Below are 14,611 nucleotides of genomic sequence, written 5' to 3' on the forward strand. Positions count from 1 at the left end.
TACGAGAATTGAAGGAGCCAGTTTACTTTGACTGTAAACAAAGAACTAGTTTTACTACATATAAGCATATATAATTTCTTAAATTATCTGATCGACATTCATTCAACCAGCACTTAAGTGCACAGCAAATTTTATAACGACATTAAGCAGAAACCAATCTCTTCAACACCATTATTTATACTGTAAAAGGTGTTCTTCCTTACTTCAAGATCCTTAATAGGGGTCAGCAAACTACTTCTGTAAAGGGCCAGACTGTAAATATTTGTAGCTTTCTTTTTATTCTCTGGCCACACCACTCGGCTTGCGGGATCTTAGTTCTCCAACCAGGGACTGAACCTGGGCCCTCCGCAGTGAAAGCTTGGAGTTTTAACCACTGGACTGCCAGGGAACTCCCTTATTTTCAGCTTTCTATGTCATGCAGACTCTGTCCAGTTTACTTAACTCCACAGCCACAGAAAATATGTAAACAAATGAGCATGGCTTTGTTCTAATAAAATTTAATTTCTAAAATCAAGGCAGCAGGTTAGATTTGGCTCATGGGCCATTGTTTTCTGATCCTTCTCCTAAAACACACTTCTAAGTCTTACCACTTTTCTCTTAGATTATAAATTTACTGAAAAGAAATATAAATTAAAGTATCAGAGCATAAGAGGAGAGGAGGATCCAAAGTATACTGGAAATTTTAAGAAACCTCTTAAGAAGTTCCCCATTTTATCCCTTCCAATTTTGCTTATAGAAAGAACAAAGGCTATACAGACAGTGGATGCTGCAATGAGATTTAGTTTTACAAAGAAAAGGTTTTTCCTTCTTTAATTTTCCAGCTCATTTTCCTAGCTGATTGTTTTCCATCCATTTCAAAAGTGTTTTTAGAGCAGAGTTGTCCAGCTTAATTTCGTTACTGCACTTGGCAGTAAACATAAACCTGATACAAGCTGATCCAATCTATATGTCCATCAACATACTTGGAGAACTATGCTTGATTATATTCTTATCACCTGGAACATTCTGTTATTCAGTATGCATTTAGCACTCTCCACTCCATGTTTTTTAGTAAACTAACTCATGTATCACACAGGGGAAGAAATAAATTGTAGTCACTTTATGTATATATGTTGGATCCATCCATCTGGGTTATAAAGCTCTTCAGGAAAGAGACTGTTTTCTCTCGCTTTAATGCCCCTCTGTAGACCTAATAAAAGCTTTTCCTCAGGTAGCATCAGTCATGCTTGCTGGTACTGTCAATGCTATGAAAGGTATCCTTGAATTTCTGTCTTCAGTTACTATCTTCCCTGTAGCTATTCCTCCTGGTCACTGGATGACACTTAAATAGTTTATTTTATATAGGGCCTGCAAACAGATAGGAAGCTCACAAAAAGAAAAACATCACAACTAAATGGGAATGTAATAGGGAACAGCAGGAGAAAATATCACCATGACATATTAGTGCCAGGAAAGCAGTCACAGCCAGAAAGCCTCCTTCTTCTGGTTTGACAGTAACATCAACTGCATGTGGAGATAATATAAACTAATAAATGGCAATATATCTTTCATTAAAAAATGAAAAAACAACCTAAGAGCTAAAACCTGACTAAAATGGTGGGTCATATATTTTATTTGCTTTAAATAACTGATGTATTATTAATTACATATAGTCTATTGCCACATCCTTCAAATAAACTATGCTATTCTTTTAAAATATGGACTTTTATTTTTCAGCTAACAAAGGAAGGGAAGGAGATGGTAAAGAAGCAGAAACTTCCAGATAAGTAAACAGAGGAGAAAATACATGTTTTTTTCTTATTCAAAGCATAGAAACTCATTAAAAGGTCATAAAACAAAAAACATGATATGACTAAAACTACCAAATTTTTTAAAGCATTGCAAAATTTAAAATAAGATGGTGGCTTTGATTATAACTGCAAGTTAAAGATAGCTGAATTTACACCCACAAGAATTTGCAACTGTAAGATATGCTTAGTTTGGACTTTGAGAATTTATTTTTAGATAGATAGATGGCTCAAACAGTTCCTCTGTAAGGAACTCAAGAAGAAGGAATTTAGGGTTACTGATATACAGAATAGTAATTCCCTTGTAATTTTCTCTCTTATCTTGATCTTCAATTTCTCTTGTAAAGCACTTCAACTATTTTCACTCCCTGGTCCCTATGTTAGTATGATTTGTTTATTACTGGCATCAGAGGGTGATGATTTTTAAAAAACCCTTGAACATCTTTAAGGGTAGTGAAGTTGGTCTGTAAAAGGAAATGCTAGAATGCTAGTTCTTTTCAAGGTAAGCCACAGTGACAGAGAAGCATTTATCCAGGAACAGAGTTGAATAAACTAGTTGAGAGTGGAAAAATATAAATCTTCTATTTGGCAAAGGAGAAGTTTAAATAGGATTAGAAGATTCCATTTCCTGGTCCAAATCTAAGGTCCCTGTTATATGCTGCCAATACTTAGGAACACAGAATGGGCCTTTACAATCAGTTTCTGTTCTGTTTGTATATACTTTGTTTAGATAGCATTTAAAATTTGCTTTATCTCCAGCAATACCACTCCTGGGTATCTATCCAAAGAAAACTAAAACATTAATTAGAGAATGTAAGATACATGCACCCTTATGTTCACTGAAGCATTATTTACAATAGCCAAGACATGGAAGCAACCTCACTGCCCATCAAAAGATAAATGGATGAAAAAGATGTAATACACACACAAACACATGCACGCCCACACATGCAGACACACACACAACGGAACATTAATCAGCCATAAAAAAGAATGGAATCTTGCCATTTGTGACAACATGAATGGACCTAGAAGGGATCAATGTTATGCTAAGTGAGGTAAGTCAGACAGAGAAAGAGCAATATGTATTATTTCACTTATATGTGGAATTAAAAAAAGTTAACAAACATAACAAAATATAAACAGGGTTTTATATAGAGAGAGAACAAACAGGTGTTTGCCGGAGGGGAGGGGAGGTAAGGGGAAGAAAGAAATAGGTGAGGAGATTAAGAAGTACAGATTTCCAGTTGCAAAATAAATGAGTCACAGGTATGAAACGTACAGTGTGGGGAATACAGTCAGTATCTATGTAATATCTTTGTATGGTGACTTATGGTAACTAGACTTGACTAGACTTATCGTGGTGATCAGTTTGAAATGTATAGAAACAGCAAATCGCTATGTTGTGTAAAAGGAACTAACATAGTGTTGTAGGGTCAATTATACTTCAAAAACAAACACACTCATAAAAAAGAGACCAGATTTGTGGTTACCAGAGGTGCGGGGGGAGGGAGAATTGGGTGAAGGCAGTCAAAAGGTACCAACTTCCAGTTATAAGATAAGTACTAGGGATGTAATATACAACATTATAAATAGAATTAACACTGGTGTATGTCATACATGAAAGTTGTTAAGAGAGGAAATCCTAAGAATCCTCATTACAAGAAAAAAAATTATTTTCTGTTCTTTAATTCTGTATCTGTATGAGATGAAGGATGTTCACTAAACTTATTGTGATAATTGCTTCATGATGCATGTAAATCAAATTATTACTCTGCACACCTTAAACTTATACAGTGCCATATGTCAACTATATTTCAATAAAACTGGAAGAAAAATAAATAAAAATTTGCCTTATCCTCAATAGGTATGGTTTTTATTTTTTGGCTGTGCAGTGTGACATGTGGTATCTTAGTTCCCTGACAAGGGATGGAACCCGCATCTCCTGCACTGGAAGCACAGAGTCTTAACCACTGGAATGCCAGGGAAGTCCCTCAATAGTTATGCTTTTTAAGGACAGTTTTAATTATGCTCCATGTTAAATGATCTTACAATGAATAAGTTATATGAATAGTTCCTAAAAAATTGCTGACAGAAAGAAAGAAAAAGAAAGGAAGGAAGAAAAGGAAGGGAAGGAAGGAAGAAAGAATAAGGGCAGGGTCAAGGAATTTGCCTCAATCATTTTTTTGTATTTTCTTCTTTTTCTTTTCCCTTTATGTAGGAGAAATACACTACTACTCAACCTCTACTATTAGAATGGCAGCCCTGGTAACTTTCAATGTAGCATGTTATGGGTATACTATTGCTCCTAAAGGAATGAGGAAGCGACATGTCCACAGGCAACTCGATCACTTTCAAAACTGTATCCACTTTTACCACCGCCTGGATGCACGCAATGACTGAACGGTACGTATTTCCTCGCAGTGGTTAAGAATCCACCTGCCAATGCAGGGCACATGGGTTTGAGCCCTGGTCCGGGAAGATCCCACATGCCGCAGAGCAACTAAGCCCATGTGCCACAACTACTGAGCCTGCGCTCTAGGGCCCGCGAGCCACAACCACTGAGCCCATGTGCTGCAACTACTGAAGCCCCCGCACCTAGAGACCATGCTCTGCAACAAAGAGAAGCCACAGTAATGAAAAGCCCGCATACCGCAACAAATAGTAGCCCCCGCTCGCCGCCACTAGAGAAAGCCTGTGTGCAGTAACAATGACCCAATGCAGCCAAAAATAAAAAATAAGTAAATAAAATAAATAAATTTAAGAAATTAATTTAAAAAAAGAATAAATACTGGGAAAGTATTAAGAATAAATACTGGGAAGCTCTCCTGGAAGAGTCTTTAAAAGTCAATCTCCTTGGATATCAGAAGGTTTTCCACTACATACAAGGTCTACTTTTATTATGAGGGCTTGTGAACTTTGTAAATTCTTTAGAGCCTAAGGTCTCATTTTTCATGGCACTGACCTTTCCCAATTACTCCACACACTGGGACATCAGAGTTACCATTAAACAAATCATTAAAAATGACAGATCGGGTCCTTACACCTGACTAAGTTAGTCCTGAGTGTAAATTGGGTGCTTGGGGACATGCACACTCTCGTTTGGCTCACTGGGGTCATATTACTGCACTGAAGCACAGGTAATTTACTAACTGGTCAAAAATCTAAGCTGGTGGTTAAAAACTGATGGAGATTTTGGCACTACTGATAGAGTGAGTGCTCTTAATACCTGCCTTCAGAATAGCACTTTTCCAATTTGGATTGAATCAGTTTAAACAGACATTTTGTATTTATGCTTTACTTCTGCTAATACATTTGGAGAAAATGTTTCACTTAGATTAAAGAAACACTAAGGGTAACACCATACATATGGAAAATACTCTACCTCTATTAAGAAACAAACCACACTGCCTTTCTACTCAGTTTTCAAATATAAAAGAACTTGCTAAAACATTTCTTAAGCACTGTCAGCCTTAATACCCTCAATTTTTAGAAATCTATGAATATATTTGAATGGTACTATGTACAAAGCATTGTGCTGCTGAATTCATCCAAATCTTGTACTATTAATTTATTTCTTAGTTCTTGTCTTAATGAATTTGATTGGTATAGGTCAAGAGAACATAGCCAGGGTTATACCTCCTTTAGAAATGGAACTTTGATCTTCTCAAGGTCAGTAACAATGTTATCTAAAATAAAATGTGTTCATAAAATACTACACACCTTGCAGGAACCAAATAGGACATACTCAAACAGGTAAAATCTGCTTTTACCTCAACACTGATTCACTTTGAAAGCAGTTTTGCAGTCTACACTTCAAACACAGAAGCTTGGCAACTCTTGTTATCAGATCATAAACAAAATGCCTGTATTATCAAAGAGTTCATTTTCTCCAGACATCTGAATTGTCTGTTAAAGAAATATTGAGTTTCTTTATATTACTCAAAATAACCCCGAGTTTAGAGTTATATATCAGACTTGTGAGGTTAAAGCTCAAAACATCTCAGAGTTGGAATTTTTAAAAGGCAAAGGGAGGAAAAAACTAAGCTGGCCAGGGTTAGGAGAGGTGTAGCATGGCACACAACCTATTCTTGTCTGTCTTTTTATTTCTGTCCTACTCTGCTTACAACATAAGGGAAAGGATCCTTGGCAAATATGAAAAAAAGCAGAAATTTAAAATAATTTTTTTAAACTAATTAAAGGTATTTTGGAAATAGTCCCTTGCATTCTTCAGAAGGATTAGCACCAATATTTTGTGTTGGGTAAAAAAAGAACACTATTTCTCACTTGAAATGTCTGATTACTAAATTTATTTTCATACAAATGTTAAAACTTCATGATCATGTTCCAAATTGTCTGGAATTGCAGAAGAGCCAACAGTACACCAACTATGAGAAGATTTAGAATTTTGAGCTATACTATACCTATCACATCATCTACCACCTTGTCTAGAAGAGTAACTTATTTAACTTACTGCCTCTAAATGATTTTCTTTTTCTTTTTTTACTTTAAATAAGAAGTAGGAAAGTAACTATATATTTTATATCATATATGAAATATCCTACAGATTTTTTTTAAACAGAATTAGCTTTTATCTTCAGGCTTTCCATCTCAAATTCAAATACTTTTTTTTTTTAAATAGGTTTATTTATTTATTTTTGGCTGTGCTGGGTCTTTGTTGCTGCACGCAGGCTTTCTCTAGTTGTGTTGAGCAGGGGCTACTCTTTGTTGTGGTGCACAGGCTTCTCGTTACAGTGGCTTCTCTTGGCACGCGAGCTTCAGTAGTTGTGGCTTGCGGGCTCTAGAGAGCAGGCTCAGTAGTTGTGGCACATGGGCTTAGCTGCTCCGTGGCATGTGGGATCCTCCTGGACCAGGGCTAGAACCCACGTCCCCTGCACTGGCAGGAGGATTCTTAACCACTGCACCACCAGGGAAGTCGCTCAAATACATCTTGATGAACTCAACTCTACACAAACAATGTCCATAGATAATCAAACAGCAAGTTATAGTACAGAAACTTCTATTATACTGAGGTCTATTAAAAAAAAATCTAAACTTACAAATGGCATAAAGTAGGTCTTTGATTAAGTCACTGAACGTTCTCCAAGTTATTCCCAACACAAAGTAGTGGAAGAGATCTGAAATTGGAGAAGGTCTATGCATTGGTTATTATCTTGACTCTGACTGAGAGGTTCCCCAGTATCTGGACAACATCAAGGACTATGTCATATGCAGGAATGTTGCTCAGGGGTCAAGCCATAAACTTTTATTCAGAGTTTCCTGGGATGACACTGGACTTGGGACTTTTCTGTGCTATGCAGCTACAGGCAATAATAATTTGTTCCTTGTCTAAGAAGAAGAAAATACTAACAGAGCTATTTTTCAAAAAACAAAAAATGTAGGAGAAATAGCTGCCTTCAGGAAAATGGAGTTAGGACGCCCTACCCCAAGTCCTCATTGCAGTGTGTTTTGGAATGAGACATTCAAGCTCTCAGCTGGCATCCTAGACTGTGGCTTATTCTATCCCTATCCATCTCTTTCAAGGAACATTTTCCTTATATCTGGCAGGTAGAAAGTATTAGGGCTTGAGATCAGCAACGTATTTTCTTATAACCAAAATAATAAGATAAGATAAATAATAATAAGATAAATAATAATAAATAAGATAAATAATAATAATAAGCAATCCCCCGTCATTGCTTCTTTCAAAGAAGCAATATACTATGACGGAAAAATGTGATTCATTTCCAAACGTGTTTACAAGCAACTTTTCAGGAACATAGCTCTTTTGCTAAGGGAGGAACATCTGTATTTACAACACAGATCTGAAACACCTACATGTTTGTATGTATAACAGAGCATGTTTCTCTTGGCTGAAACAGTGTTTTATCTCCGTATTTGAGCAGGAATTTATAAATAGGTCACTCTTGGTATTTTAGCCAGAAGAACATTTAGCCATGATTTTGTTTTAGGAAAAACAGTGAAGTGTAACAGCATAAAATATCACAATACTTTTCCTACTTTTGTGCATGCATACAACGTTACCATCTGAAGCCTTCTTTAATTCAGTTTCCAGTTTTTCCTTATCTTCTGCTAGTTTTTTATTTTCCGCTTCCAAAATGTGTTCTTCTTCCTTGCCATGGTTTTTCACGAGCTATCAGAAAAGAGAGTTATAGAAAGAAGTAACATTAGATTGCAATAGCCATTCTTTCATGAAAAGAGATGAACAATGTATTTTAAATTATTGGTCTTTATTTTATTCTTTGTCCTTTTCAGTATTTTATACTTTTTTATAATGTAAACTTCTGTTAGCAGAAACTTGATATTTGGCAAACACACACAAAATTTCTTCTATGACTGAAATCTCTGAAATGAAAATAACAAGAGTTTCTGGTTGGGCTACAATTAAAATTATATTTTCAGGGACTTTCCTGGTGGCACAGTGGTTAAGAATCTGCCTGCCAATGCAGGGGACCCGGATTCAATCCCTGGTCCAGGAAGATCCCACATGCTGCAGAGCACCTAAGCCCGTGTGCCACAACTACTGAGCCTGTGCTCTAGAGCCTGCGAGCCACAACTACTGAAGCCTGCGCACTCTGGGGCCCATGTGGCACAACTACTGAAGCCCGCGCGCCTAGAGCCCGTGCACCGCAACAAAAGAAGCCACCGCAACAAGAAGTCTGTGCACCGCAACGAAGAGTAGCCCCCGCTCACTGCAACTAGAAAAAAGCCCACGCGCAGCAACGAAGACCCAAGGCAGCCAAAAAAAAATTGTATTTTCAAAGGTATTCAGATAAACAATGTCTTTTCTTTAATTGCGTGATGTTACTCTAAGGAAAAACAATAGTTCTGGGGACAGTACTACTTGGAAAGCCATTATGTTCCAATTGCAGAGCTGTCTACTCAGACTAGTTCTATATAGACGAATTCATAAGAGAAGAATATAATGGTGTCAGGATAGAGATGGGTAAGTGGAGAATAATAGGGCCATCTCTTCACCTGGACAATTCTACCTAATTTTCATTGAACAGTCTCCAAATTACTTTTATTCGGTTAATCCTTTACAGTGTTCTTTATTATTTTCAAATCTATTCTGGCTTTTAAAATGTTTATGTTTGTAGCTTATCTCTTCTAGACAAGAAAAATTAAGATCTGAATAGTAAAATATTTGACTAAAATAAAAACATCATGGGGTAAAAATTTCATAATCTATATGTCTGGATGGAAATCATCGTTAATAGAATGAAGACGCCGACTTATCAAAAAGAAATTGTAAGATGTTAAGTTACCAAGAAAGGCAAATTAGATTAATGTTTGAAAAACAGAACATGTATATACTGCCATGAGTTATGTGACCAAGTAAAAGGCAGCAATTTGATATGGAAAGCTTCCGTAGTCAGGTAGAAAAGTTAACTCAGGACAATTTAAAACAGACTGACATAGTAAAGAATTTCTACTGCAGGGTGATTCCTTTTCTAATGTAAGCTGATATATTAAACAAACAAAACAAAGTTCTACTGAGCACTGCCACTAGTACATGCAAATATTTTACAGTGCTATGTACTATAAGGAGTAAAAATGTAAGTATGGTCTCTGCTCTCAGGTAACTTCAATCTAGTGGAAAGGATGAGACTAGAGCATAGATACTGCAGCACAAGATCGTATACAATACTACCGTGTTATAACAGAGATTAGGCAGATCCGAAGGAGGAATTAAAGCTTGAACGAATATATTGTATAAATCCAAGAAAGTTTTTTAGGAGGTAAAGGACTGAAGTACCTACTAAAACCGAAGGAGCCTCTTATCTCCAAAATTAAAAAAAAAAAAAAAATATATATATATTTAAGAGCAGGAACTAGGGAAAAAACCCTTCAAATCTCTACAAGCTTGTTGACCATTTCAAGTTCAAAACAATCTTAGCTGTTACTTCACTGAATTCAGTTAACACAGCCTCCAGTGATTACCCAAATTGGAAGAGAACGACTGAGTTACAGGAATGTTTACCCTGTCTGCTTGAATTATTATTGCCACTGACTTGGAAAAGTTGCATTTGGTGTCAGTCTTGTAAATAAGCTTTCATTACTGCACCTGTCAACTTGTTCAACTTTATTTTGTGTAACTTGATGCTGGAGAAAGACCAAGAGCCCTGGAATCTGAAATTCAATAGCTACCAGCTACAATAATACACATGTTCACTGTCCCACCCACCTTATCCCACCTCGGTAAGTGGCTGGGAAGAAAACAAGTAAGAAGTAAAGCTCTGTCACTGTTGTTATACTAAAGCAGTTAAATTAAAAGTTAATTGGTCTTTCATAATTATTTCATTTCATTAACTGAATATCGTAACAGAAATGCGTCCCAGGCACCATCTGCAAGTCCTTTCATAGGTTAGCATACGATTGAAGGGCACAGAACAATGTGGTTAAGAGTGTGGATTTTAGAGGCAGCCTGCTTGGATTCAATCCTTAGGTCTGTCTCTTATTAGTGGAATGATCTTGGGCAAGTCCCTTAACCTTTCTGTGCCTCCATTTCTTCATCTATATAATGCAAATATTAACAGCACCAACCTCATAGCATTGTTGCAACAATTGAAAGAGTTAATACCTTACTGTGAAGCATGTGAACAACATTAGCTATTAGTTATAAACTTGAGGCCCAGAATAAATGAGGTGACTTGCCCCAGGTCACAAGGCTAATTACTGGTAGATTTGGGACTGGCACCCAAGTCTTTTGGACTTCAGGGTAATGCACTTTCCATTAGATAATGTATCTCTGATAGAGAACGAAGAGGTGTTTTAGCAATTTTATCCTTCCTCAGCTGGTATTTCAAAACCTACATGAAGTATCTTGAAGTAGAAGTCATCTTTGACATTCTGACCTATGGTTAATCAGTTACGCTTTGGGCACTGACAGTATTTTTATCCAGCTTGCAGACTTTCTCCCCACTGTGTACTCGCTTTAGCCCAGTATATCTATGCACTTATGATCTAGGGCCACTGACTGGGCCACAGATATGCAGAAGCAGGGAACCAGGATAGCATGGAACCAAAGGAGAGGAGAACAAAAAAAGGGAGACACTGTGGCAGATCAAAGAATCGGTAAATTTCCTTGCAAGTTAGTAACTGGTTCTGAAAACAATCCCAAAAGAAATGCTTTGAGGAACGTGCTTTTTCTGAAGGACAAAACTAATTTAAGTACATTAATTATGGTATATATGAGAAAAATCATAGTACCAAAACTACAACACTTTCCATTTTCTTGGAGTTCAAGAATAAGAGGAAAAAAGCAGTGTTCTATTAGTAGTTACAACTCACTACTTTAACATGATAGGCATGGTAAATCAAGATCGGTACATGGTAAGTCTACAAATACTGGCTGTGTGCTTTTGAGTTTAGCCACCATATATTAATAAAAGCCTTGAGGGTTTTGTTTTGTTTTTACCATTATGAAATGAGATCAAAGGATAGAAAATGAAGCAAATAATATTAAGGTACAAAATAAGGCTGACTGTGCTGCTGAAACACTACAGTGACGTATATTGCTTGTTTCTGAATACAGAAATACTGACAGCTTGATTTCCCAGACCTATATTTATGACAACGGGAAAGTTACATGGCATCTATGGATCAATGCTTTTTCAAAACAGAACAAAATGAAGTAAAAATATAAACCGGTGCTTATTCTCTAAAAGTTTCCTTAAAAGATGCTGGTTATAATCTACCCAAAGAAACATTTTTGAATCCTGTTTTTGTAGTAAAAATAAGGTAGACGTCATAAGTAAAACATGGGTTTCTGAATAGGTAACCATGACACTGTAGTATCAAAAAATTTTTTTTGCAATGAGTTTGACTTATTTCATAGGTTTTAGAAAGATTTATATTGTACTATGTAACAGCTAACTCATTTAGCATTGATGAAAGGTGACGCTTATAGTTCTTTCTGTAAGAGGCTGGGCTTTAGAATTTAGGATCACAATACTTTTTACATAAATATAATTTGATGTAATATATAATTGACTGTAATTCATTAATTTATAATAGGGAGATAATCTTATTGCATTATGCTAGGAATTCTTTCTTCAAGAAAAGTTGTTTCACTTCTGAAGGTTCCACTGATTATTTTTTTCTAAGAAGCAGAATCAGGAAAACTTATGGGGCTTAAAATGAACTGAAAACACTCAAGCTATGAGATCTGACTCCTAAATTTTAAACCTAAGAAAAAAAATACCCGAAGTGATTTTGTATCTTCCATTTTTCCATTCGTTCTTCTTTTTACTTAACATGAAAAACATCAGTATCTCATTTACACTCTCCCTGAGTAGCCAGGGAAAGACAGCATAGGGTTCTCAAAGAAGAATTATCAACAGCATAACCAAATTAGAAATTGAAAATATTATATGCAGTCATCAATCTATATCAACTATTTTCGTTTTTTAAAGAAAACAACAACAACAAAAAAAACCACACCAAAAAAACCAACAGGAATTCAACTGAAAGGGAAATGGAAACATAATAGAGACTTATTAAAACTTGCTTTAGGTTATAAAGTAAAATTAATGGTAATGAAGGAATTAAAATTCATATTCCCAGAATACTGTTTTCTCCTTGGATCATAGGAAGTAGGTCCAATGGCATTAATCTACTATGGAGGGAAACTGTGAGAACACACAAATTTAAAGATAATAAAATACTTCTGAAACAATAATTTTGTAGAATATTGTTATTTATGGTCATTTTCTGCTTATATATTATGAAAATGCTCTTTCTGATGCTGAAAAATAATAAACCGCCCCTTGGGAATACCAATAACACTTACACCAGTTTTCAAGAAGAAAATTTAAATACCCGTTTTAGTCTTTCATTCTCTTCCATGAATTTTTTGGCAGCCTGGTTAGTATTTTCTGCTTGAACTTTAAGTACTCCTTTGTTTGACAGCTCTTTTGCCAGCTGAGTAATAAGGGTAACCAGACGTCTCAACACTCTAAGAAAATGAAAAAAATGTCAGAGTAGTGTGCAACTAATCACCAGGAACTGTGACTTTAAGTAATAATTATCCAGTGACTCCCCTTCAGGTGTGGGTGTGGTGGAGGGAGGTGATGTTTACGGAAGGAAGATATATTTTTAATTCAAGTCTTCCAGTCAAAACAAGCCTGTGTCTCATTTCTTTGGAATCTTCGTTAGAAGATTAGCATTTGGAATGCAGGTTCAGTGCTACTTATTAATTTACTTATTTTCTCTGTAGAGGCCTTTGGCCAGGATGAGAAGAAACAGAATTCCAGACAGTGTGGCAGGGCCAGTAAGAGTTTTTCCCCCTCAGCAAAAAATTTAAAGAGCATTTTGTGAGGCTGGCCAAACCTAAAAACTGCTCATTCACTTCTACTTATAGGTAACTTCCTTTGTTAGTAGTAGTAATCGTTATCTTCATTTATTCATTCAGCAGATATTTCCTCAGGAACTGCTAAGTGTTAAACACTGTGCCAGGCACTGGGGACATAGCAGGAAACAAGACAGAGGCCCTGCTCTCAGAGTTTAGGTTCTACTTGGGAAGGGAAGAATTAAAACAGTATTTAATTACAATCACGAATGACACTTGAAAGAAAAGTATATACATTACACATTCTATGGGAGTGTACAACAGAAGACCTTCCTACTTTGGGGGAATGATGGTCAGAGGTCTCAGCTTTCCTGAGAAAGGGGCTAAAGTAGAAATTAGCCAGGGAGAGAGGGAAGGAAAGAGTATTCTGGCAGAAGGGAAAGCTGGTGGGAAGATCCTGAAGCAGGAAGGAGCTGGGTACAAAACAGGAACTCAATAAATATTTGTTGCAAGAATGGATGAATGAATGAGCAGCGAAGGGCAGTGTGGTTGGAACGTGGTGTACACGTCAGAGCAGCAGGCGCCAGATCATGCAGGGCGTTATGGGCCTATAGAACCTACAAGCCACAATTACTATTTGTTATTTGGATCTGTCATCTGAGTTCTTTCATAAAGACGTTAGTATGCTAAATAGTACAGAAAAAAAAAAAAACTACAGTATAGGTAGAAAAAATGAGAAAGAGAAACACAAATCACGTTTTTAAATTGTGCTTTTTAAAAAACTTACAGCCAGAAAAATAATGAAAATCCAGTAATGTAAAGATTTCTTTGAGACCTAAAAAGTTTCATCTGTGTATGTTCATAGGCAGCAGGTCTGCTGGCTGAGCTGCTTTCAATGGCATGAGTTGAGGAATATTTTCTTACTTCTCTCACAGCATCTATCAGAGAAAAAGAGGGAATATTACTTTTCGCTTTTAAGAATATAAGGTTATTATTAAAACGGGAAGCAGTTTTAGCACAACTGACCTAACTGTTAGATAGCGGACTTTAGCTAGGGGCTCTCTTTTTGTCTTTCCTCTACAATACATGGGAGGGTACCATGCTCGAAACAGATGCTCTGTAAGTGGATACTGGTAAACTTTGAATGTTAACAGTATTTTGCTTTTTTATTAGTCATCTAGGACTTACCATCACTGCACTGTCTAATCTCTACCTACATGGCAAACTATTATCCTTTACTTTTTTTTTTGGCTGTGTTGTGTCTTTGTTGCTGCGCACAGGCTTTGTCTAGTTGTGGTGAGCGAGGGCTACTCTTTGTTGCGGTGCACAGGCTTCTCATTGCGGTGGCTTCTTTTGTTGCGGAGCATGGGCTCTAGGCAGTGGGCTTCAGTGTTGTGGCACGCGGGCTCAGTAGTTGTGGCTCACGGGCTTAGTTGTTCTGCGGCATGTGGGATCTTCCCAGGCCAGGGCTCGAACCCGTGTCCCCTGCGCTGGCAGGTGGATTCTTAAC

The 14,611-nt window shown here is 36.7% G+C and overlaps 1 protein-coding gene and 1 non-coding gene across 6 annotated transcripts in view; both read right to left on the reverse strand.

The window, feature by feature from the left end:
- Positions 1–14,611, reverse strand: part of BCAP29 (B cell receptor associated protein 29) — a 43,442-nt gene that overhangs the window by 19,577 nt on the left and 9,254 nt on the right. For 2 of the 5 annotated variants that reach the window (XM_029233538.1, XM_029233539.1), the window contains exons 4-8: positions 13,889–14,039; positions 12,633–12,768; positions 7,833–7,941; positions 6,716–6,925; positions 3,081–4,226 (exon numbers count right to left, since the gene is read on the reverse strand). In XM_029233538.1, coding sequence (XP_029089371.1) covers positions 4,096–4,226; positions 6,716–6,925; positions 7,833–7,941; positions 12,633–12,768; positions 13,889–14,039 — 737 coding nt within the window. In that variant the 3' untranslated portion in view covers positions 3,081–4,095. Of the gene's footprint in view, positions 1–3,080; positions 4,227–6,715; positions 6,926–7,832; positions 7,942–12,632; positions 12,769–13,888; positions 14,040–14,611 lie in introns of those variants that run through there. The other 3 variants (XM_029233542.1, XM_029233541.1, XM_029233540.1) reach the window with 2 other exon arrangements.
- Positions 4,001–4,130, reverse strand: LOC114902147. The gene has a single exon (XR_003795379.1). It is a non-coding gene; the product is annotated as a small nucleolar RNA U109 (small nucleolar RNA).

This window comes from Monodon monoceros, unplaced genomic scaffold, assembly GCF_005190385.1.
Source record: "Monodon monoceros isolate NGI ecotype Baffin Bay Population unplaced genomic scaffold, NGI_Narwhal_1 Super_Scaffold_2, whole genome shotgun sequence".
NCBI lineage: Eukaryota > Metazoa > Chordata > Mammalia > Artiodactyla > Monodontidae > Monodon > Monodon monoceros.